A 20628-nucleotide genomic window follows, 5' to 3' on the forward strand; every position below is an offset into this window, starting at 1 on the left:
AGCTTGGGCCAACACAGACGCCTGGGATTCTGCCTCCAAGGCCTGGACCCGCCCACACACAGTCAGATGGGTCAGGTTCCTGCAGCCCTTCAAAGCTCCATTTGCGACCCCCTTCAAGAGGGGAGTTCCCAATAGGTGAAAGCAGCAGCAGCTGCTGAGGATGGAATGCCCCACACCTACTTCAGTATGATATGATGGCTATCACTGGGTTCTTTCATTGTGTCCAGAATAAAACAGGCTTCTTCCTGAAAGTTCTGTATCATCTCATCACTAAAGAGCACATGGACTCCTGTGGGCCCTGCTTGTAGATCTGGCTGATCTGGCAAGGGGAAATGCTGAAAAGCCGAGCAATTTTTTCTGTCCGTTCAACAGCTGTCAGTTCTTCTAGGCAGATGGCACGGTAAACGAAGAAAGTACCATGTGAGTCTCCACCCTCATGCTTCTGCTGCTGTTGCTGCTTCCTCAGCTGCAAGGACTCCTGACAAACACAAATGGTTAGCTTTGGGCGCACCATCCGGCCTTTTAATGCATTAAAAAGCCTGATTCCGGGCTTCCCTGGTGGCGCAGTGGTTGAGAATCTGCCTGCTAATGCAGGGGACACGGGTTCGAGCCCTGGTCTGGGAGGATCCCACGTGCCGTGGAGCAACTAGGCCCGTGAGCCACAACTACTGAGCCTGCGCGTCTGGAGCCTGTGCTCCGCAACAAGAGAGGCCGCGATAGTGAGAGGCCCGCGCACCGCGATGAAGAGTGGCCCCCACTTGCTGCAACTAGAGAAAGCCCCCGCACAGAAACGAAGACCCAACACAGCCATAAATAAATAAATAAATTAAAAAAAAAAAAAAAAGCCTGATTCCATCTGCAGGGCCACAGATTTGAATCACATCATCTCTAGTTAGTTTCAATAAATCTGCTCCTGAGAAGTTTGTAAAAAGCCTCGTGAATGTGGAAAAACGGTTTCGATGCAACCACTGCTGACCCTCCTGAGGTGTGATTGTCGGCAAGAGGTTGTCTGTGACTGGAGGGGGTAGCTCTGGCTGGTGATTTGGTGAACCATTTGCTTCCCCAAGAGAAAGACTGCTATGGGAACTGCTGAAGCCAGGTGATGGGGAATTATGGACATACGTGATCTCAGGCCATGGAGAACACTCTGTGAGTATAGTTGTCTCATGGGAAGGTTGATATTTCTCCTTCTCATGAGGCGTTCGTTTCTCCATTTTCTCCCTGTCTGTTTTTTGTTTTCTGTCTGCACCTTTGGGCTTGAGGACTTTGATCTGGCAGCTGGCTGAGTGTAAGTGCTCAGTATATTCCCCGTTCTCATTCTCCTTGAAGGTCCTGATTTGTACTCGAAATGGCATGCCCTTCTCTCCACCATGTTTCCTCATAGTGAACTCTGTGCTAATACAATGCACCTGAATAAACACAGATGTCCTCTTTGCAGGGTCCCACAGGAACTCCACTGTATTTAGTTGGTTTGGATTAGCCCTAGGATCGATTATACCCACAGACATTGGGATATCTATGTCAAGAATTCTATCTCCAGGTCGGTTCCACCTCCAGCCCTCCAGCTGCTGATGTTCAGTGTATTGTAGCCGTCTGTCATGGAACACGACACGGAATATACTCTTCACCAACTTGCCATTAATTTCTGGAAGTTCTCCAAGTTTCCTATTGTTTAGCATTCGGATTTCATAAGACTGGCCTTGATTGAGATATGTCAGGGTTTCATCATGGGGTTTCACAGCTGGGGAGGTGGCAGCACAAAGCACGTATTGAAAAGGGAGGATTTTATTCTCATTATCTGGAGGCAAACTTGACTCTTCTTGCTTAAAAATGGGCGATGCTAGGACATCACCTGCGCTCCCACGCCGCTTTCGCACCTTTTCCCCGCCCCTTTCTGTGGGAACCACCTGCCGTTTATCTGTCTGTCCCAAGACACAGGCAGGAGGGTGTCTGCTCTACCTCTGGGTCCTCAGCGTACAGCCCAGTAAATGAGTCCGGGGCTGGATCCCTGACTCCAACATGGATCCCATTTCCCTCCGTCACCAGCCTGATCCCAGCCCAATCCAGCTCTGCTCAAGTTCTGACCACATCCAAGACCCCAGCTTCACTTTTGACTCTTACCTCGCCGTGGCCTCAACAGCACACAAAGGAAAGGAATAAAGGCAGGTGCCTCTCACTACCAGGGGTACATCCCTACCTCCCTGAAGAAGCACTCAGCGTCCTGAGCCCTCTTCGAGTCTGCAGAGGGGAGTGAGGGGCAGAGCCTCAGTCAAGGTGCTGCAGTGGAAGAGTTCATTCCTTCAGGATTGTCTCTGACTGGGCAGCCTACCTCTGTCTCTCCTTACAGAGGGACCTGCTGCGTAAGTAGGCTTGGGGACCTGGGCAAGTAGGGGTGGGAACCTGGGCAATGCAAGTTCCAGACCTGACCCGGTCTATTGGCACCCTCTGGAGGACAGTTCTATTAGCAGAGCTGGCTTTGCAGCCAGATCCTATACCACCTCTCCACAAAGAGGGGCTGCAGGCCTCAGAAGCTTCTGGACCCACTGCCCACCATCCACTACTCCACCTGGTGGGTCTCCTTACAGTCTGCAGACCAGCAACCCCTCCCTTGTTTCTCAGCACCAGGTCACCTGCTCAAATCCCAAACTGGCCCATCTTTGGAGGCTCAGCCATTCCCTGGCTCCAGAAGTCCTCTCAGATGGCAGCTGGTGCTCTGGTTTGCTCCTGACCCCTCCTTGGTCACCCCATCTGCAGCCTTACATTCTGGTCCAGCTTGGCTCCTTCCCAGAGGCCTTGCTTGCTGTTTCCAAGGGAGGCGTCTTCCTGCGGGCGGGGCCTAGGGTTCCCCTTCCCCCACTCAGACGGGGGCTCCCAGAGGACGAGGCCCAGGCTCTGTCTCCTCCCCAACAGACTAAGAACCTCCAGAGAACCAGGCCTGGCTTTCTACCTCCCCTCTTAGACTGAGGTTTTCCTGCAAATATGGCTTATGTCTCTTCCTTCCCCTCAGACTGGGAGGCCCCTGAGTCCAGGGCGTGAGTCTCCCCTTCTTCCTTCGGGATGGGCGCTCCCTTAGGTCTGACCCAGGGTCTTCTCCCCAACCCTTCCACCTGGCTGTTGATCTCCAGACTTTTCCACCTCCAATCCCCTTTCTGTGCAGTTCTGACCACCGCGGGGGCACTCAGGAGCCTCTGGAGCCTCCCCCAGGTCTGGGGCCCTGGGAGGGCTTCCTTTGGCTCTGGGCTGGACCCTTGGCTTGGAGCACAGGCCCTTCCTCTGGAACCATGAGGCCCAGAGCGCCCACCCCGAGCTCCACCTCTGACCTCACAAAGGCTGCCTCAGAACCTGGTCTCCGTGGCGCTGCTGGCAGGAGAACGGATGTTATTTTGGGCAGTGCATCTGGACTTGGCTCAAGTGACAGGGGCCAAACCCCTGCCCCACTGACCTCTTCCCTGGAGCAGCAGAGCAGAGCAGTGCTCGGGCCACCCCGAGGAGGGCCGAGAGGCGGGCTCTAGCCTGGGGACGCAGGGACAGCGGAGCCCTCGCAGGGGCTGCAGCCAGAGCCTGAGACAGTCACGGAGGAACAAGTTCAAGACCTGCTGTAACTGAGAGGCCCCCAAGGCAGACGCTGGGACGCATAAGGCACTTCGGCAGAGTGAGTCGGGTTCCAGGCAGGGCTGGGACAGGGGGCCTCCCCTGGGACCCAGGCCTGGGAGTGCCACTCCTGGGGACCACATGGGGAGGAGGTGACCGTGGGACTGTCTGGGGAAGGAACCCCAGCTGGGAGTTGAAGGCCTGGATATGCGTTCTGGTTTAGTCCTGTGTTGCTGTGTCACATGGGCGCATCACACTTCCTCTCTGGGCTTCGGTTTCCTTATCTGTAAACTGACTGCTGGGAGGCCCAGTGGTGCAGCAGAGACTGGGAGGGTGTGTGGGGCTGGGAGGCCAGCAGAGCCTGGGGGGGTGGGAGTGGGGGGGCGAGTAGAGACTGGCGACACGGGACCAAAGCAGAAGGGATGCAGATCAGAGTAATGGGTGGATTTCTGGCTTTGCTGGAGTGGTTCCTCCCTCTGGAGTCCCCTCCTGAGAGGCTGGGGCTAGAGGGTTTCTGCCATCAGGGCTAGGGATGTGAACTTAGGCTGCAGTTAGAGGGAAGCGGGCTAGAGAACAAGGGAGCATGCAGGATGGGGAAACTCCAGGGTTACGTTTGTGCTGTCATTTGTGAGGAAAATGGGGATTAAAAGGGGGAATTTTCAGGAAAGGTGGGAGGGTAGATTTCATTCTGAGGTGGGGGTTAGGACTAAATGAACTTTCAGGACCTCATCCTGTGTGTGTGTGAGTGTGTGTGTGTGCAAGGGGAGGCAACCAAGGCCCTGGAAAGTCACAGTTTAAGTCAGCAGCAAGAGAGCTTGAGGTTAGACTGAAGACAATAATACCCGCATATGTGAGGGTGGAGCTGCTGGGGGGAGGCTGTGGGCATCTCCACTGTCCAAAGCTGGGCTGCAGACTTGGGAAGGTCAGGAGGACCTCCGCAGGGCCTGGTCCGGGGGCCACGAGTCAGGGGGGCCACGAGTCCGGGGGCCAGCAGGGGTGAGGGGGTGGGGCTTCAGTGCCACTCCCCATTGGCTGAAGACACCGACCCTTCCTTCCCTCTCCCTGCCAGCTCGGCTGGGTTGAGGGGTTGGCCCTGGCAGGAGCTGTCCCTGTGGCTTCTCCCCTGGGGGAGCTGAGGTCTGATGGGAACGAGGGGCAAAGTTCTGAGCCCCCAGCCCTAGTGACCTCTCTCTGGCTCCACAGCACCTAAAAATCTCAAAGACAGAATATGACTCAGGCCGACAGGAAGAAGCGGTAAGCATCCCACCCATTCCCCTACCCCAGCCCTCCCGTCCTGCACCCAGCACACCCCCAGGGCCCTCCCTGCCCCTCTCTCAGCCTCTCCCTCATGGTAGCTGATCCTCCCAGACTCCTTCCTTCCCACCCCGTACCAGCCCATGGGGTCCAGAAGAAGGGTCTCTCCCACCTGTGCCCATAGCCAAGCATGGGCTGGGCCCTGGGCTGAGGGGAGGCTCAGAAAGACCCAGATGAGGGTCAAGGGGTTGGGCAGTGGGTTCCAGCTGCCCCTGTGTAGGTTGTGCTCAATTGAACTGAACTCACTACCTCTCACCCGCTCAGGCTCAGGTCTCTTTGGGGTGAAATAAAAGCCAAAGTCCTTGCAATGGCCAAGGCCCTGCCTATCTAGTGCCCGTTTCCTCTCTGACCTTCCCCCACCCCACTCTCCCCTCCTTCAGACATGCTCAGAGTCCTTCAGTGACCATCCCCCCTGCCTGAAATGTTCTTTCCGCAGTTCCCCACAGGGCTCGCTCCCTCCCCTCCTCCCTGTCCTTTTTGTTTTTTAAATAAATTTATTTATTTATTTATTGGCTTCGTTGGGTCTTCGTTGCTGCGCTCAGGCTTTCTCTAGTTGGGGCTACTCTTCCTCGCAGTGCGTGGGCTTCTCATTGCGGTGGCTTCTCTTGTTGCGGAGCACGGGCTCTGGGTGCGCGGGCTTGAGTAGTTGCGGCGCACAGGCTCAGTGGTTGTGGCTCACGGGCTCTAGAGCGCAGGCTCAGTAGTTGTGGCGCACAGGCTTAGTTGCTCCAGGCTTAGTTGCTCCACGGCATGTGGGATCTTCCCAGACCAGGGCTCGAACCCGTGTCCCCTGCATTGGTAGGCGGATTCTTAACCACTGTGCCACCTGGGAAGCCCCCTCCTCCCTGTCTTTGCTCAAATGCCACCTTCTCAGTGAAGCTCACCCTGACTGCCCTAGTCAGTCACTGCCCACCCCCTTTTCCTTGCTCTACATTTTCCCGTAGGATGTACTACATTCTACCACACAGATGACCACTTAGGACATTTCATCTCTGCCTGTCAGCTCCACGTGAGCATGGATGTTGGTCTGCTTGTGTGCTCTTGGATAGAGAGAATGAATGGGTCCCCTCTGTGCCGATGACATCGCTGTCTCTGCCCAGGACTCTCATAGGGCTTTAGACACTTTTTCCAAAGACCCACTGGTCCTGCAGGCAGCTCAGTCCCAGCTGAAAACAGCCTTCTCCACTCCTCTCCCGCCACTTCCTGTGGTCTCAGCTCAGTCAAGGATCCCCTTCTCCTCCAATGCTCAAGCCAGAAGTCAAGGCCTTGTCCTTGATATTCTGTCCCCCACGCCTCACATCTAACCACCAATCTGCTAAAATATGAAAGATATCCTCACTCCCACATCCCTACTCCCTCACAGCCACTTTAGGCCACCACCTGCCCATTCTTCAAGTGTCTTCAGGCCTTGCCTCCCGCCCGGGGGCTTCTTGCTCTGATGGTGTTATCCACCTCCTCCACTGGATGAAGCCGTCCAAGGGTAGAGACTGGATTTTTACTTTTACCCCTTGTGCCTGACTTATAAGTAGCTGCTCAACAAACATTTGTTAAATGGATAAATATTGGTTAGCCGGTTAAATGGTTGGCTTGAGGTTAGTTGGATAGTTTGCAGCTGGTTGGTTTATTAGATAATTAAACGAGCTGGTTAATAGGAGAATCAGTTAGTTGGTTAAGTTGCTAGGTTGATGAGTCGAAGGGTTGGTTGGTGAGTTGTTAGATATTTAGTTCCTTGGTTAGCACATATTACTTAGGTAATTACCTTATTGGCTGTTAGTTTCTTGGTTTGTAGGCTAGTTTTCTTAGATGCCCTTTATCATTCTATACCCTTCCTTGAGCTCTCTCATCTATGCCCATGGGTCAGATGACCATCTATGATATCATGACCTCCAAATGGGTATCTCTAAACAAGACCACGTGACCAGCAGCCTCCTTACTGGTCACCTCCACTTAGCTGTCTAGTGAGCTCCCCAAACTCACCACACCCAGAAGGGGACCCCTCATTCTCCAGCCTAAGCCTGCAGCTTCTCTCATGTGCCTCACGCAGGCCATTGTGCTGCTCTAGCCAGAGCCTGGGGTCATCCCTGACTCTTCCTTCTCCATTCTCCTCTCTAATAAGACACCAAGTCTGTCAGTTTGACTGTCTTCCTCTCACCACCGCCACTGCACCTTCTTGGCTCAGGCTGCCATCACCTCTCAGCCTGTCTGATTGCTCACCACGCCTCTACTCCTGCTCCCTTATTCCTGCCTCCAAAGAGGAGACAGTGCTTCTGCTTAAATCCTCCACCCCACGGCCCTCTGGGGCGAGGTCAGACTCCCTAACGTGGGCCACGAGGCCATCTGCCCCTCTCTACCCATCTCGTGCCACTCTCCCTTCTCTCTCTGCAGCCCATCCTTATAGAATTCCTCTATACACCACACACTGTCGTAGCTGCAAGCCTTTGTCCAAGCATTAGCCCAGAACTTTCCCCAGCCTCCCTTGATGCTCCTTCATCTGGCCGGTCTTCTATTCTCTACCTAAATTTCCCTTCCTCTGGGAGAGCCTCCTACTCCCTCCTCTGGGTCATCTGCTTCCTCCCTGCAATCCCATAGTGCCCACTCTTCACTTGTGGCAACACTCTTTACACTTTTAAGTAACTGCTTAGTTAATTGTTCGTCTTCCTAAGAGCAGGGATCATGCCAATGTTCTTTACTACAGTCACTGAACATAGTAGGCATGCTAGGCATTCAATAAATCTTTGGTTCATTGGCTCCTTGGTGGTTGTCACTTACTGCTTCCTGCCTGCTTTGTGGTGAGGAGGAAGGGGCCAGGGTTCCAGAGCTCTCTTGGTGTCTGTGACTTCCTGCTTTGTCTGCCTCTCCTCTGCCTCTGTGGTACCTTCCCAGGACTGTTCTTGAATTCCTGCTGTCTCAGGCTCTTCTTCAGGGCTGAGGAGGCATAGGGGCAAGGCGACCCTTATATGATGCTGCACGGGAGCTGCAGTTGGATGGGAGCCAGTGGACCGACCATCCAGGCAACTCTACATCCCCCTCCATATGCTCAGTCCTGGGTTTGTTTCCCTGAAGTAAGGAGAGAGCAAGGACTAGGGTGGGTGAGAAATGAACATGGGGTCTCAGCCAGAAAAGCGGAAGGTGTTCTATCCATGCCTGGGTTACATTTCTCACTCCCTGTCCTTACTCTTTGCTGGTGTGAGGCTGGGGAAAGTCAGCAAGCTGAGGCAGGGTGCAGGTGATGTTGCTGACCCCAGCAGGGTGAGGAAGGTGAGGGTCACTTAGCGTGGGAGGCGGGGGAGGGTCACCAGTCTGAACAAGCACTGAGGCTGCACTTAGAGGCATCTGCACCCCTCCTCCTCCTCCTTAGCCTCCGGACACCGTCTCCTTCCTCACACTCAAGTCCTATTCCCCCACCACCAACAGAAGATAGAGCCTCTAACTCCCTTTTTCATCTGTCTATCCATCCAATCATGCACTTACTAAACAAACGTTTATCAAGCCTCTACCATGTGTCAGGCACTGTGGGAAGTTCTGGGGATCCAGTGGAGAGTAACAGATGAATTCTCAGTTTTCGTTCATTCGACAGTGTATATTGCACACCTACTATGTGCCCGGCACTGTGCAAGACAATGAGGATACACCAGGGAGTAAGACACAGTCCCTCCTTTCCTCTGTCCCTCCCGTTCATTTGTTCATTCATTCACTCACTCACAAACATTCATTTGTGTTGACCTTGCTTCAGAGCCTGGTATACTCTGCCGTCCCCGTCGTCTCTGGCAGAACCTGGGGCATGCTTCAGGCCTCGGTGCTGTTTCTAGAGCCCGGGAGCAGACTTTGCCACAACCTGTGCTGTTTGCAGAGCCTCACTGTTGCCAGCTCCTGCCTGATGCCTTACCTGTGTCCCCAGAGCTCTGGCCCCAGCAGACAGGCAGACAGACAGACAACTGAGCTCCACTCTCCTGCCTGCTCTCTCCCACCTGCTTCTCCCCTGAGGCTCTTTGGCAGCACAGATGGCGCGTACTGGCTTCCCAGCTGCCCCCTCTGCAACCTGGCCTCATTAGTGCGCCCTTCCCAGTGGTCCAGTCCCCATCAGGAGGAAGAAGGGGCATGATCTGGATACCCCCAGTCCCTCTCCACATCCCTGGGACTCTCACATGCCTCTGACCCCAGCAGTACCAGCTGCCCTGGGCAAGAGGAGGTGTGTGGAGAGGCCACTGGGTTACCCATTAACTCAGCCATGAATTGAAAACCCGATGGACTGTAAGTGCGCCTGATCTCATTTCTGCCCATGGGCTCGGGCTGCTGCTTCAGGTCTACCCGCATGTCCAAGATGGTCACACCGCCTGCGGTAACAAGGATGAAAGCAGTACTGCAGAAGGAGATGGTGCGCGAGTTCCTGGCCGAGTTCCTGAGCACGTTTGTCATGATGGTGAGTGGGTGGGTGGCACAGGGTGAGCAGGCCCTGCGGAAGGGGCCTCAGGAAGGTGGGGCTCAGCAAGGGCAATCCATGACCCCCTCCCCACCGCTGGGCCCTGAGTCACACTGTCCATCCCCCGGCATCTGAGCTACGAGCCTGAGGGAGAAGCATGGGAAAACAAGGAGAGAGCTCTGTCTTTCTCACCAAGTCTTTTTGGGAGAGAAAGGGCTCATGGTACGTGGGAGCAGAATGAAATCCTGGGCTGCTTGGGGGTGGGTGGGTCGGGAGGCATGCCTGGAAGTGGGGGGAAGGGAAGCGAAGAGCAAAGAGATTGGAGAGGACGTTGAGGCTTTGAGAATCAATCCTGAGGGCAATGGGGAGGCATCGAAGGTTTTCAAGCAGGGGAATGATATGGCCAGATTTGGATTTTAGAAGGAAATTCTGGGCGCAGTGTGGAGCCTAAGCCGAACGGGCAAAGCTGGAGGGAGGGGAACCGAAGAGGCTGTGGCAATGACCTAGGATAGAGAGAGGGTGTGACCGGTCCAGGGATGGAGAAGAAAGCACACATCTGAGAGAGTTATGGAAGATGGAACCTGCGAGCAACAGATGTGGGGTAAGTGCTTAGGGGGCCGTTCCGCGGAGCCTGCGGCCCAGCGCAGGGCGAGGCGTGAGGTCAGTGTTAATGTGACCAGGTGAGGTGCCGGGGAGAGATCTCGGGGGTGCTTGGTTATAGAGGTCTGGAACTCTAGAGAGTGGCTTGGGCTGGAAGTAAAGAGTTAGACTACATCAGAATATGAATTGTGGTTATAAAAACTGTCCAGTGAGAATGTACAGAAAGAGAAAAAAACTGAGTTGAGGACAGAGCCTGAAGAACGAAGAGGAGCACACAAAGGGGCCTGAGAAGGAGTGACCGGAGGGGTGAGAGGAGAAGGGGGGGGACCAGGTTACAGAAGTGGCGGGGTCCACAAGGAGGGAGTGGTCAGCAGGGTGGGAGGCTGCAGACAGGCCAGAGAAGTGAGTGCTGACGCCTTCTTGTAGAGTATGGCAACCTGGAGGTCCCGGGGCACCTTGGTGAGGGCTCTTTTAGTGGATGATGGGACAGAAACCATATGCAAGTGGGATGTGGGTTTTCTTGGAAACTCCCTGTCCCTCCACCTGCGTCGGCCCTGCCACTTATCCCATCCAGCCTCTGCCCTTAAGCTGTGGCCATGCTTGTTTGCACCTTATGAAGGCCCAGGTCCATGAAAAGAAGGGCTAGCCTCTGGGAAGGGAAGCGAAGGCGTCGGGAGCACGCCAGAGGCGGCAGGGGGCTGGGAGTGGGGGAGAGAGGATGAGTGTGGTTGTGTGTGTGTGTGAGTGTCTGTGCGTTGAGTCACGGGGTAGGAGACAGTGGGATCCACAGAGCCCAGGAGACTCTGGACACCGAGGTTCTTATCCTGATCATCCTGCCACTGAGTCACCAGCTGGCCTTGGGCAGGTCTCTCTGTGGCTCAGAGTCTGTCTTCTCAGACATTATTAAGTGTGTTGAATCGGGCCTCCATGGGCTTTGGAGCTGGGTTTGAATTCCGGCTCTGCTATCTTCTAGCTCTGTGATCTTACATAAGCATCTTAACTGTTCAGAACTTTACTAATATCGAGCTGGCCAACTTGTGCGAAGAAGGTCAAGAGCCCGACACCCAGCACACACATAGGACATATGTGTTGGTTGCTTGTCAAACTGACAAGCGCTCTCAGCTGCTCTCCCCTCCCTGCCTCTCGCTGTCTCCCCCTCCTCCATTACCTGCCCTCCTGAGTTGTGACGACAGCATCTAGATCCGCTCTTGCCTTAATCCAGGGCAAAGTAATTCATTTATGACAAGACATTCAGCCCCATGAGGACTGTTAAACCTTGGAACTGTGGAGGCGGGAGGGTGCCTCCTCAGAGAGCTCTTAGGGAAAGCAAGCACTGACCACATGCATTCATGCCTGCCCACTGCCCACGTTTGCATTTTTCTTCCTTTTATTGAGATTATTATTGAGCACTTACTGCATACCAGGCACTATAATGTTAAGCCCTTATGTGCAGCATCTTCCCAAATCCTCACAACAGCCCTGTAAGGGAGGTACTATTATTATCCCCATTTCACAGGTGGGGAGACTGAGGCTCCATGAGACAAAGTCACTTGTCCAAGGTCACATTTTACGTTAAGATGAGATCCAGTCCAGTCTAATATCCCCGTCTTGACCCTTCATCGCTATGCTCTGTCCCTTAGCTTAGCTGTGGATTTCTGACTGTCCCCCAGCTGAGGTAAGGCCCTCACTTTGGGTAGTTCAAGGCCACTCTCCAGGCCTCAGTTTCCCTTGGGAGCAGAAACGTTTGCCGTTCAGTTGTTGTGAAGATCGAAGGGAAGTTTACCCCCTTGTAAAAGAACTTTGTGAGATTCATGCTCACAGAGGACATTGTGTTGTTGCTATTTTTAGGTGTCGGGCCTGTGTGCCAAGAAGTGATGGCTTTTTCAGTTGATAGGAAGCTCAGTGAGTCACCAGCGCAAAGGTTTCCTTAGAAAAGCTAGAGTGACCTTGGGCCCCATTTATTGCCGACAAGATGAGGGAAACAGACTGTTCCACTCGGTTCCACTCTGTAACCTCCGGGGCTGTTGTCCTCCGGGCTGGGCCCGTGGCTATTGGAGGGACCGGGACAGGCTGGGCCATGTTCACTGACCAGAGAGGGTGGGCGCTGGGCTATCAGAGCCCTGGCAAACCAGCTGTAGTTGTCAGTAGTAGGGCAGGGGTTGCAAACTCGTGCTGTGGGGGGCCAGAGAGAGTCACCTGAGGGTGGTGGGATGGTGGCTAACGGCAGAGTGCGGACCTATGCGAAGACGTGGCCGCCACCACTCCAGCCGACCGTTGCCATGCCACGTAGAATGCGGGCCACTGTTGCGGAGCTTCTGATTTTGCAAGAGAAGCTGAAACTTCTGTGCGTGTGTCAAAACCAGGTTATCCAAACAAAACGTGTACTGGACGGCTTAGGTCCAGGGGCTGGCAGTTGGCAACCTTGACACAGGAGATCACGTGGGGTTTATTCACTCATTCATTATTTTTAGTAAATGATTTTGAGCTCCTACTTAGAAATGGGGACCCTTGGTCTTCAGACCCTCCATGCCTGCTCCAGCCCCTGCACCTCCTGACCCCCCAAGCCTGCCAGCCTGGCCTGGCCTTGCTCCCCGCCCCCAGCGCTACTCAGACACTTTGCTCGTCCTTTCCTCTCTCCTTTATCTTCAGCCCCTCCCTTTCTCAACCTTAACACACTCAGGTCTCTCGACCTAAAACAGCAGAACACAGAACATCCCTCCCTTCACCCCGTGACCCCCTTCATTTATCACACTCGCTCTCCCTCCCTTCTCAGGTAGGTTCTCAAAGGCATGTCTACCCTGGTCCTTTCAACTGTTCACCACCTACCCCCCTCACGCTTTCTGGGGCCTGGCTTCTGACCCCATGGCCTGATGATACAGTGCTCACCGCGCTACTCATGACCACCGGATGGTCACACCCAAAGGGATGCTTTCCAGGCCTTCTCGCGCTTGACCCGGAGTCTGCACATGACTGTGTGGGCCACACCCTTCTTGGGAAACTCTGCTTCTCCCTGGGGTCCAGGGCACATTCTCTTTGTTCTTCCATTTCAACAGCTGCTCCAGCTGGGGTTTCTAATGCCCACCCCTGAGGGCTGACGTTCGGCCCTAGGTTCAGCCCTCAGCTGCCCACTCACCCTGCGCCCTCTCCCCGGGGGTCTTCATCCTCCCCGACGGCTTCAACTGCAGCCCTTGTGTCCACAATTCTTCAGGTTTTCTTTTTTCAAAAACTCTAGAACTGTTCAAAGGAAATACAATATGAGCTACATACGTAATCTAAAATTTTCTAGTAGCCACATTAAAAAGGTAAAAAGTGACAGATGAAATTAATTTTAATAGTTATTGTATTTAACCCATATACCCAGAATGTTACCAGTTCAGCATGTAATCAATATACAATTATGAATAAGATCTTCTACATTTTCCTTTTCCTACTAAGCCTTTGAAATCTGGTGTGTGCCTTACACATACAGTAGATCTCAATTTGGACTAGCCACATTTCAAGTACATAATAGCCACATGTGGCTCATGGCCATCATATTGGATGACACGGGTCTAGACTCTGATTTCCAGCAGTTTGGACATCTAGAGGTCCCTCAAAGACAACATATCCAAAACACATAGACTTTTCAGAGGAGGTGCCGTCTGAATGTGGTCTTTTTTTTTATTTTTAATAATTAATTTTTTGGGCTGCATTGGGTCTTAGTTGGGGTGCGCGGGCTTCTCTCTAGTTGTGGCACACGGGCTCCAGAGTGCGTGGGCTCTGTAGTTTCTGGTGTGCAGGCTCTCTAGTTGAGGCATGTGGGCTCAGTGGTTGTGGAGCATGCGGGCTGAGTTGCCCCGCAGCATGTGGGATCTTAATACCCCGACCAGGGATTGAACCTGTGTCCCCTGCATTGGAAGGTGGATTCTTAACCACTGGACCACCAGGGAAGTCTCTGAACATGATCTTAGAGTGTCAGTTTTTCAGGATCTAGGATCAGGTAGGTATTCCAGAGGGAGGGAGTGGCGTATGCAAAAACACAGAGGCATGAGAAAGCAAGGCATGCAGGGAGCAGTGTGCTTGTTTGCTCTGAGACTGGTATAGGTGACTGCTTACATTCAAAAACTGGCTTACCAGGTGCAAGATTTGTACTTTGGACAAGCCACTCAACATCTCTTAGCCTCTGGTTGCCCATCTGTCAAATGGGGAGAATAATAGTACCTAATGAATAAGTTGGTTTAAGGGTTAGAGGAGGTGACAGATAGAACTTGCTGTCATATAGTAAGTGTTCAATAAATGGTTATTTTTCTTAATAATAGTAGTAATGCTATTATTAGTAACACTAGTGCTCAACGTAGAGAACACTGGAGCAGATAAGAAACTGAGAGGCAGAAGGCATGAAATCAAGGGTCTTAAAAGGTGGCTTACTGAGTTTGGACTTCATCCTAGAAATGGAAGGGAACCAGTGAACCTTTGAACAAAAGGCAGACATGGTCAGATTTTTGTGTTAGGCCACTCTGGCTGCAAGAAGGAGACTGAGTAAGATCTGGGAGAATGTAAGCTGAGCTGATTGTGTGTGGGGGAGGAGGGAGAGGCCATCCAAGTTTCTGGCTTGGCCAACTGGGATGGGGGAACATGGGATGAAGATCACACTTTCTGAGAGATGGTGAGCTTTCAAAATAGAGCTGGAGACGCTTGTGAAGCACCCCGGAGACTTCCAGTGGGTATCTGGAAATAGGGATCTGGCTCCCAGGTGGAGGTTTTGGGAATTAGTGCATCAGGCATATCTGAAGCTCTAGCCCTGGTAAGAAAACGCAGGAGTGACTGGGGTGAGATATGAAAAGGGCCAGGGTTAGAACCCTGGGATCATCTGTATTTTATGAGGCAGATGAAGGAAGAAGAATGTGGGAAGGAACTGTGGACCGGGGGAGGCTACAGAGGGAAAAGGAAAGGGGAGAGGGATGGAAGCCAAAGAGGAGGTACTTTCCAGAAGCACAGTGTGTTTAAGGGGGTGAAAGTCAGCACAGTCAAGTGAGACGATGCCTGAAGGGACCTTTGGGCGATCCGGAGGTTGGAGCCCTCGGACAGAGCGCCGGTGTCCGTGACAGTTGGAAGCAGAAGCCGGGCTGAGGAGGGAGGGCAAGGGAAGGGATAAAGGAGCCAGCCAGCGGGTCCTTCCTGGAGCCTGACTGACATGGGAGGGGGCATCCAGGAGTCCACAGGTGGACAGGGAGGCCGGCCTGAGGCGGGAGGCTTTACTTTCAGGAAGGAAGAGACCCGAGTGTGTGGCAGCCAGTCAAGGGGAGTGTGGAGGATACAGGCCAGGGGGAGGTCTCTGCAGAAGGAGAGAGAGGTGGGAGCAGGAGCCAGAGCTGAAGGGAAGGTGGATATAGAGGCAGGTGGGTGTTGTTGAGTGAGGGCCTCCTTTTAGGTCTCTAACCTCCCTGTGAAGGGGGTCAGTGGGCTGTGTCACCTGCTGAGATCTGGTGCTTGGGGATGGGCAAGAAGTTCAGGAGTGACGCCCGAGGGCAATGGGAACGAGGCTGGCTCCAGGGCTCAGTGGGTGGGGCTCTTGATGGTTGGAGGCTCCTGGCAGAGTCCAGATGTGAGGCTTGGAGACTCCTTGAAGAAACTCCCTTCGGGCTAGGCTGAAGTGTGAGAAGCTCTGAGGGGTCGAATCCACACCAGCCCTGCCCTCCCGGAAGCCCTGCCTCCTCCAGGACCTTCAGGTGCGCCTGGAGTCTAGGGACCTGGACATGCCCGTAAGAGCCCCTCACTCCACTGCCTCACCCGGGCTCCTTGCACAGCCCTCACCCAGCTCTCACTGGTCATGTCTGACAGGCCTTGGCAGGGGCAAGGGGGGAGAGGTCATGAGGAGGGAAGTCTCTGAAGGAGAGGGGCGGGCAGAGGGTCCCCAAGGGCAATGCCGGGGAGGCCTAGCACGGGTGGGGCGGGGCCCCAGCTGAGCTCCGAGCGCTGCTCTGAGGTTGGGGTTTCTGGGTGGGCAGCCCCCTCAGAGGCCCTCTCCTACAGGTGTTTGGTCTCGGCGCCATAGCCCACATGGTTCTAGGAGACAAGATGGGGAGCTACCTCGGTGTCAACTTGGGTTTTGGCTTCGGAGTCACCATGGGAGTGCACATGGCAGGGAACATCTCCGGTGAGTGGGCTGGGCCCAGGCTGGCAGGCACGGCCAGGTGTCCCCTGCGGGCTCCGCCTGCCCCCTTCCGGCCGTCCCCTCCTCCAAGTCAGCCAGCGCCTTGCCCTCACGGGCCACGTGGAGGGAGAACACCCTGAGCCCTTTTCCTCTGCCCAGACGCTTCACGAGCCCCCTTGACCCCTTGTTTTTACTAGCTGGGTCAACTTAGGCAAGCGATTGAACCTCTCCATCCCTCACTTTCCGTAACGGCTAAATGGAGATGGTGGTGCCTGCCTCGCGGGGTCCGTGTTCGTGGAGTGAGTACGCTGCACGAACGCTAGCCGTTATTATTGTTGCTCTCAGTATTACTGATTAGTGTTGTTTGTTTCTACGCCGACACACTTGACCTTCCCTGCAGGGGCCCATATGAACGCGGCCTTGACCTTCACCAACTGTGCACTAGGCCGCATGTCCTGGAAGAAGTTTCCCGTGTATGTTCTGGGTCAGTTCCTGGGTTCCTTCCTGGCTGCTGCCACCATCTACTGCCTCTTCTACAGTGAGTGTCCCGCCCTGGGTTGTCCATCTCTGGCCTCAGCCTCCTCCCCTGAAATATGGGCTGATCCAACCAAGTGTCCTAGCCTGTGAAAATGTCTGGGAGAGAAAAGTCTTGGAGCTGCTCCCTGCCCTCCATACTACAACCTCATCTCTGAGACTGCAGTGCGGTTTGGCTGGGGGCAGGTTTATACTCAATCTGTGTTTCCACAGCCGCCATCATCGACTACTCGGGGGGAAGGCTGACAGTGACTGGTCCCACAGCCACTGCTAACATTTTTGCCACCTACCTTCCTGACCACATGACCTTGTGGAGGGGCTTCCTGGATGAGGTCAGTGGTCCAGGGTGGGTGCCCCTCCTCAAGCCCTCCCCCACTCAGGAGGGGGCCAGCAGGCAGCCCCTCATGGTGAAGAGGACAAGAACTCTGGATGGGGACTTGTCCTTGTACCAGGACATGTCTCTACCAGCGGGTTTGGGCTGGGGGCACTGCTGAGGCCCTATGGCTTGGCTAGGGACCCCAGGTGGCTGCCACGGTGTCTGCTCCCCAGGTGTTAGTGACAGGGATGCTTCAGCTGTGTCTCTTAGCCATCACGGACAAGGGGAACAACCCAGCACTGCAAGGGACACAGGCCTTGGTGATCGGCATCCTTGTTGTCATCATTGGAGCGTCCATGGGCATGAACTCAGGATATGCCATCAACCCCTCCCGGGACCTGCCTCCACGCTTCTTCACCTCATTGCTGGCTGGGGCACACAGGTCTTCAGGGTACTGCCTAGTCCAGCCCACTCCTGTGAGTTTTCTGTGGGTTCCCTACATGTGGAGGGGTGGAGTGGCCCGGGAGCATCCTGCAGAGCTCCCTAGTGGCCTGGGGAGGCAAGTAGTGGGTCATGACTTTCTTCCAGAACCCTGCTCCTGGACTGAATGTCAACCCTGCCCCAGACCCGCCTCTGTCCCTGAATCAGGCTGAAGCTGGTCGGTGCCCCAGGCTCAGGGGCAACTCCCGGGTTAAGGTGGGGTTTCTCCTCTACTCTCAGGCCCTACTCTCTGTCTCGGCCTGAGGTAGATGCAGGTGCCATGCTGGGCATCGGCCCCCTAAGCAGGCCTCTGCCTCTTGCCTGCAGCGCCAAGGACTGTGGTGGGTGCCAGTGGTGGCCCACCCCTGGGTGCCTACTTAGGTGCCATCATCTACTTGATCTTCATTGGCTCCAGCATCCAACAGGAGCCCCAGATACTGGAGAACTCCCTCGACGTATGAAGACCGCAGAACCACCTGTGTTGCCCAAGACCATGTCTCACCCAACCCATGACCTCTTCCCTCACCCTGTCTCTGTGTCCCCGACAACAGACCTTCAAGTCCTGTCCCACCCTTAAGTGACCCCATCTGCCTAGAGCACCTCTAAGTAAGACTATTTGTGACCCCATCCCCATCCCAATAAAGAAAGCCTTGTCCCACAGTGGCACCCCCGGTTCCTGGGTGCCTCCTGTGGTTGGGCTTCCCTCGTGGATTCTTCCAGGAGCCCCAGGGTTATGCCGTAGCCCAAGGCTGAGCATAGAGCTGAGAGGCCTCCGACTCCTTCCGGCCCTGGGAGCTGGGTCGCCCCTGGGGAAGAAAGTGGAAGGGCCAACCTGTGGCCTCGGTAAGAACAGGATCAGATCACAGGACACCGGACACAGAACAATGGACTTTCAGGCACAGGGTAGGAGGGGATAGCTTGGGGGAAGGGACACCAGCTAGCAGGTGGGGGTCAGTTCTGGATATACCTTGAGTGCCCTGGGATAGGACTCTACACTCTCCCTCAGTTCTGGCCAGTCCTTGGACCAGGCAAGGCAAGTCCCAAGTGTGTAGGTCAGAGTTTCTCAATCCTGTTTTCATTATCGCCCCCTCAGGAGCCTTTTAGACATTTCTTCCTTAATCACACAGTATTTTAATACCACAGATATACTGTATATCTGTTTATGTACTGTACATATATCTTTGCTTTATACAAAAAAAAAGTAAGATTAAAAAAATCTCTCCCTTCCAAGGATCCATTTTTTCTCCCATGGGAGCAAAGTCTCCCCCACCCTTGAAAATGCCTGATGAAGACTGAAAGGAGGTAAGAGATTGGGCTCCTCTTCCTTCTTCCTGAGGCCAGAGCTTTCCCACAGTAAGGAGTTCCAGAGTTGGAAAGGAAGATGCAGAGAGGAAAATCCTTCCAAAGGGCACAGGAAATGGTCTCGTGGGGTGCAGGGGGACAGGTGCAGAGGTTGGGTGGCGGTGGGGCAGCCAGAGTCCACTGACCCCGGGGTGCAGAATCATCTGCCTTCTGGGACTCAGAAGGCAGCATCACCCATGGCTCCTGTCCACTGCTCGTGCATTTAGCCTTCCAACAATCATGGAGCTCCTCCTGGGTGCAGGCCCTGGGGATGAGGCTGGGTCTCTGCCTTCGAGGGGGGCAGCCCCTACTGGGGACAGGCAATCACAAGGAAGGAGCTAAGTGGTGAAGAGGGGGCTCGTAGCCAGCCTCAGGAGGAGGACAGAGCAGAATGGGGCTGGGGGTTGTCCTTCCTGGGGCTGGTTGCCACACTTTAAGGTAGGAGGAGACAGCGGGCAGAGGAGGCTGGGCTTTCTTCTGGAAGTGTGGGCATGGCAAGATGAGGTTTAGAAAGCCCACCTGAGCTGCAGTGTGCAGGATGCTGGAAAACGGGGAGACTGGGGCCTGCAAGGGAGAGTGGTGTGAGGCTGCTCCAGAGGAGTGGCAGGGCAGCTGACAGGTCAGCGCTTGTGGGCAGAGAGGAGAGAAGGGATTCGCCTAACACCAAGGAGGTAAAACCTGCAGAACCTGGGCTTGGACTGGAGGAAGGAGTGGGTGAGGAAGAGGCGGGGGCCAGGGCTCACTTCCAGTTTCTGGCTTGGGCCCAGGGCGTTGGAGACGTCCCCACTGAGCGTGGGGCGTGGGAGAGGAACTGGTGTGAAGAGGAAGATGGTAAGTTATATCGTGGACACATTGACTTTGAGGTGCCTATGGGACTTGGGCAAGAGGTGTGCAGTCTTGGGCAAGTTACTCAGCCTCTCTGGGCCTCGGTTTTCTCATTTGTAAAATGGGTCTAATAATATTACCTGCCATTTGGGTTGATGTGAATATTCAATGAAATAAAATATGTACAATGCTGAGCATAGTGCTTGGCACAGAGTAAGTGCTCAATAAACCATTATGCCTTTTGTGTGGTCTGGAGCTCACAAGAGAGTTGAAGCAGAGATTGGGGAAACTGTGGTTGTGGGGATATAGCTGGGGCCGAGGAAGGGTGAAAGAAGGGTCAGTGAGCAGGGTCCTGGGAGCACAGCCAAGAGGCAGCTGTGAGGTGGAGTGGGCCTCTCAAGAGGTTTGGCTGACGAGGGGCACAAGCTGGGTGGTCAGGGGACACTGGAAACATCCCAGATGTCCATCAACAGAGGAACAGATACATTGCAGTCTAGTCACATATAGTGGAATACGATACATCAGTGAAAACTAAGGCACAACAGCTACCTGCAACAACACGGGGAAAGTTTGGAGGCATAAAGAGCGAGGGAGTACGACACCTTACACCATTAAAAAACAAGCAGAAAGGAATATATTCTTTGGGTGTACGTATGTGATAAAACTGGGTGGGTGATGGGTGATAAGATGGGGAGGAGCATGGGGGGCAAGCTATTAATAATTTTCTAGTTCTGGAGTTGGGGTAAATTTTGGGGTTTGTTATGTGATTGTGCTTATAACATACAACTGTGATATATATTCATTCGTAGGTATCATGTATTCTGAAAGATGAAGAAGAAATAGCAATAGCATGAAAACAGGTGGTGGGAAGAGTGACAGGTATGGGACCCACTGAGATTAGGGGGCTGGGGGTGCAGGGAGGAAGGAGAGACTTGAGTGTGTCTGACATCCCACGGTGGGAGGAGCTGAGCCAGGGAACCAGGGGCCCACAGCTGGAAATGCCAGCCAGCTGCCTCCCTCCGTGACTTTGGACGGGTCTCTTCCCCTCTCAGCCTCAGTGACCCTGTGAACACA

General features: G+C 54.2%; 2 protein-coding genes across 8 annotated transcripts; one reads left to right on the forward strand and one right to left on the reverse strand.

Annotated features, from left to right (window-relative positions):
• Nucleotides 1–215: 215 nt before the first annotated feature.
• Nucleotides 216–1761, reverse strand: LOC118897003 (alpha-globin transcription factor CP2-like). Its single transcript, XM_036855700.1, has 2 exons — nt 847–1761; nt 216–539 (listed from the first exon to the last, which is right to left on the reverse strand). Exons 1-2 carry the CDS (start codon nt 1677–1679, stop codon nt 260–262), a joined length of 1113 nt encoding a protein of 370 aa, XP_036711595.1. The 5' UTR covers nt 1680–1761; the 3' UTR covers nt 216–259.
• A 1710-nt stretch (nt 1762–3471) lies between these two features.
• Nucleotides 3472–19767, forward strand: AQP7 (aquaporin 7). Of its 7 annotated transcripts, none has more exons than XM_036856642.1 (8): nt 3475–3652; nt 4795–4845; nt 9208–9325; nt 15938–16061; nt 16459–16596; nt 16806–16924; nt 17166–17358; nt 17716–17932. In XM_036856642.1, the coding sequence occupies exons 2-8, from the start codon at nt 4820–4822 to the stop codon at nt 17847–17849; spliced, it is 852 nt and encodes a 283-aa protein (XP_036712537.1). In that variant the 5' UTR covers nt 3475–3652; nt 4795–4819; the 3' UTR covers nt 17850–17932. The 7 variants fall into 7 exon arrangements, with proteins under 7 accessions (XP_036712540.1, XP_036712537.1, XP_036712536.1 ...); XM_036856643.1 differs by having other exon boundaries at nt 3477–3652; nt 16504–16596; nt 17142–17358; XM_036856644.1 differs by having other exon boundaries at nt 3480–3652; nt 17142–17384; nt 17716–17887.
• Nucleotides 19768–20628: the final 861 nt, after the last annotated feature.

The sequence above is a fragment of the Balaenoptera musculus genome, chromosome 6 (assembly GCF_009873245.2).
Source record: "Balaenoptera musculus isolate JJ_BM4_2016_0621 chromosome 6, mBalMus1.pri.v3, whole genome shotgun sequence".
NCBI lineage: Eukaryota > Metazoa > Chordata > Mammalia > Artiodactyla > Balaenopteridae > Balaenoptera > Balaenoptera musculus.

Bases quoted from the DNA above. Each gene is read 5' to 3' on its own strand.
- LOC118897003 (XM_036855700.1), bottom strand. From the start codon at position 1,679: ATGCTAAACAATAGGAAACTTGGAGAACTTCCAGAAATTAATGGCAAG. The intron at 540-846 runs GCTTTTTTTTTT...GCCCGGAATCAG, and splicing joins GGCCCTGCAGATGGAATCAG to GCTTTTTAATGCATTAAAAG.
- AQP7 (XM_036856639.1), top strand. From the start codon at position 4,820: ATGACTCAGGCCGACAGGAAGAAGCG. The intron at 16,597-16,805 runs GTGAGTGTCCCG...GTGTTTCCACAG, and splicing joins CATCTACTGCCTCTTCTACA to CCGCCATCATCGACTACTCG. The intron at 17,359-17,715 runs GGTACTGCCTAG...TCTTGCCTGCAG, and splicing joins TGGGGCACACAGGTCTTCAG to CGCCAAGGACTGTGGTGGGT.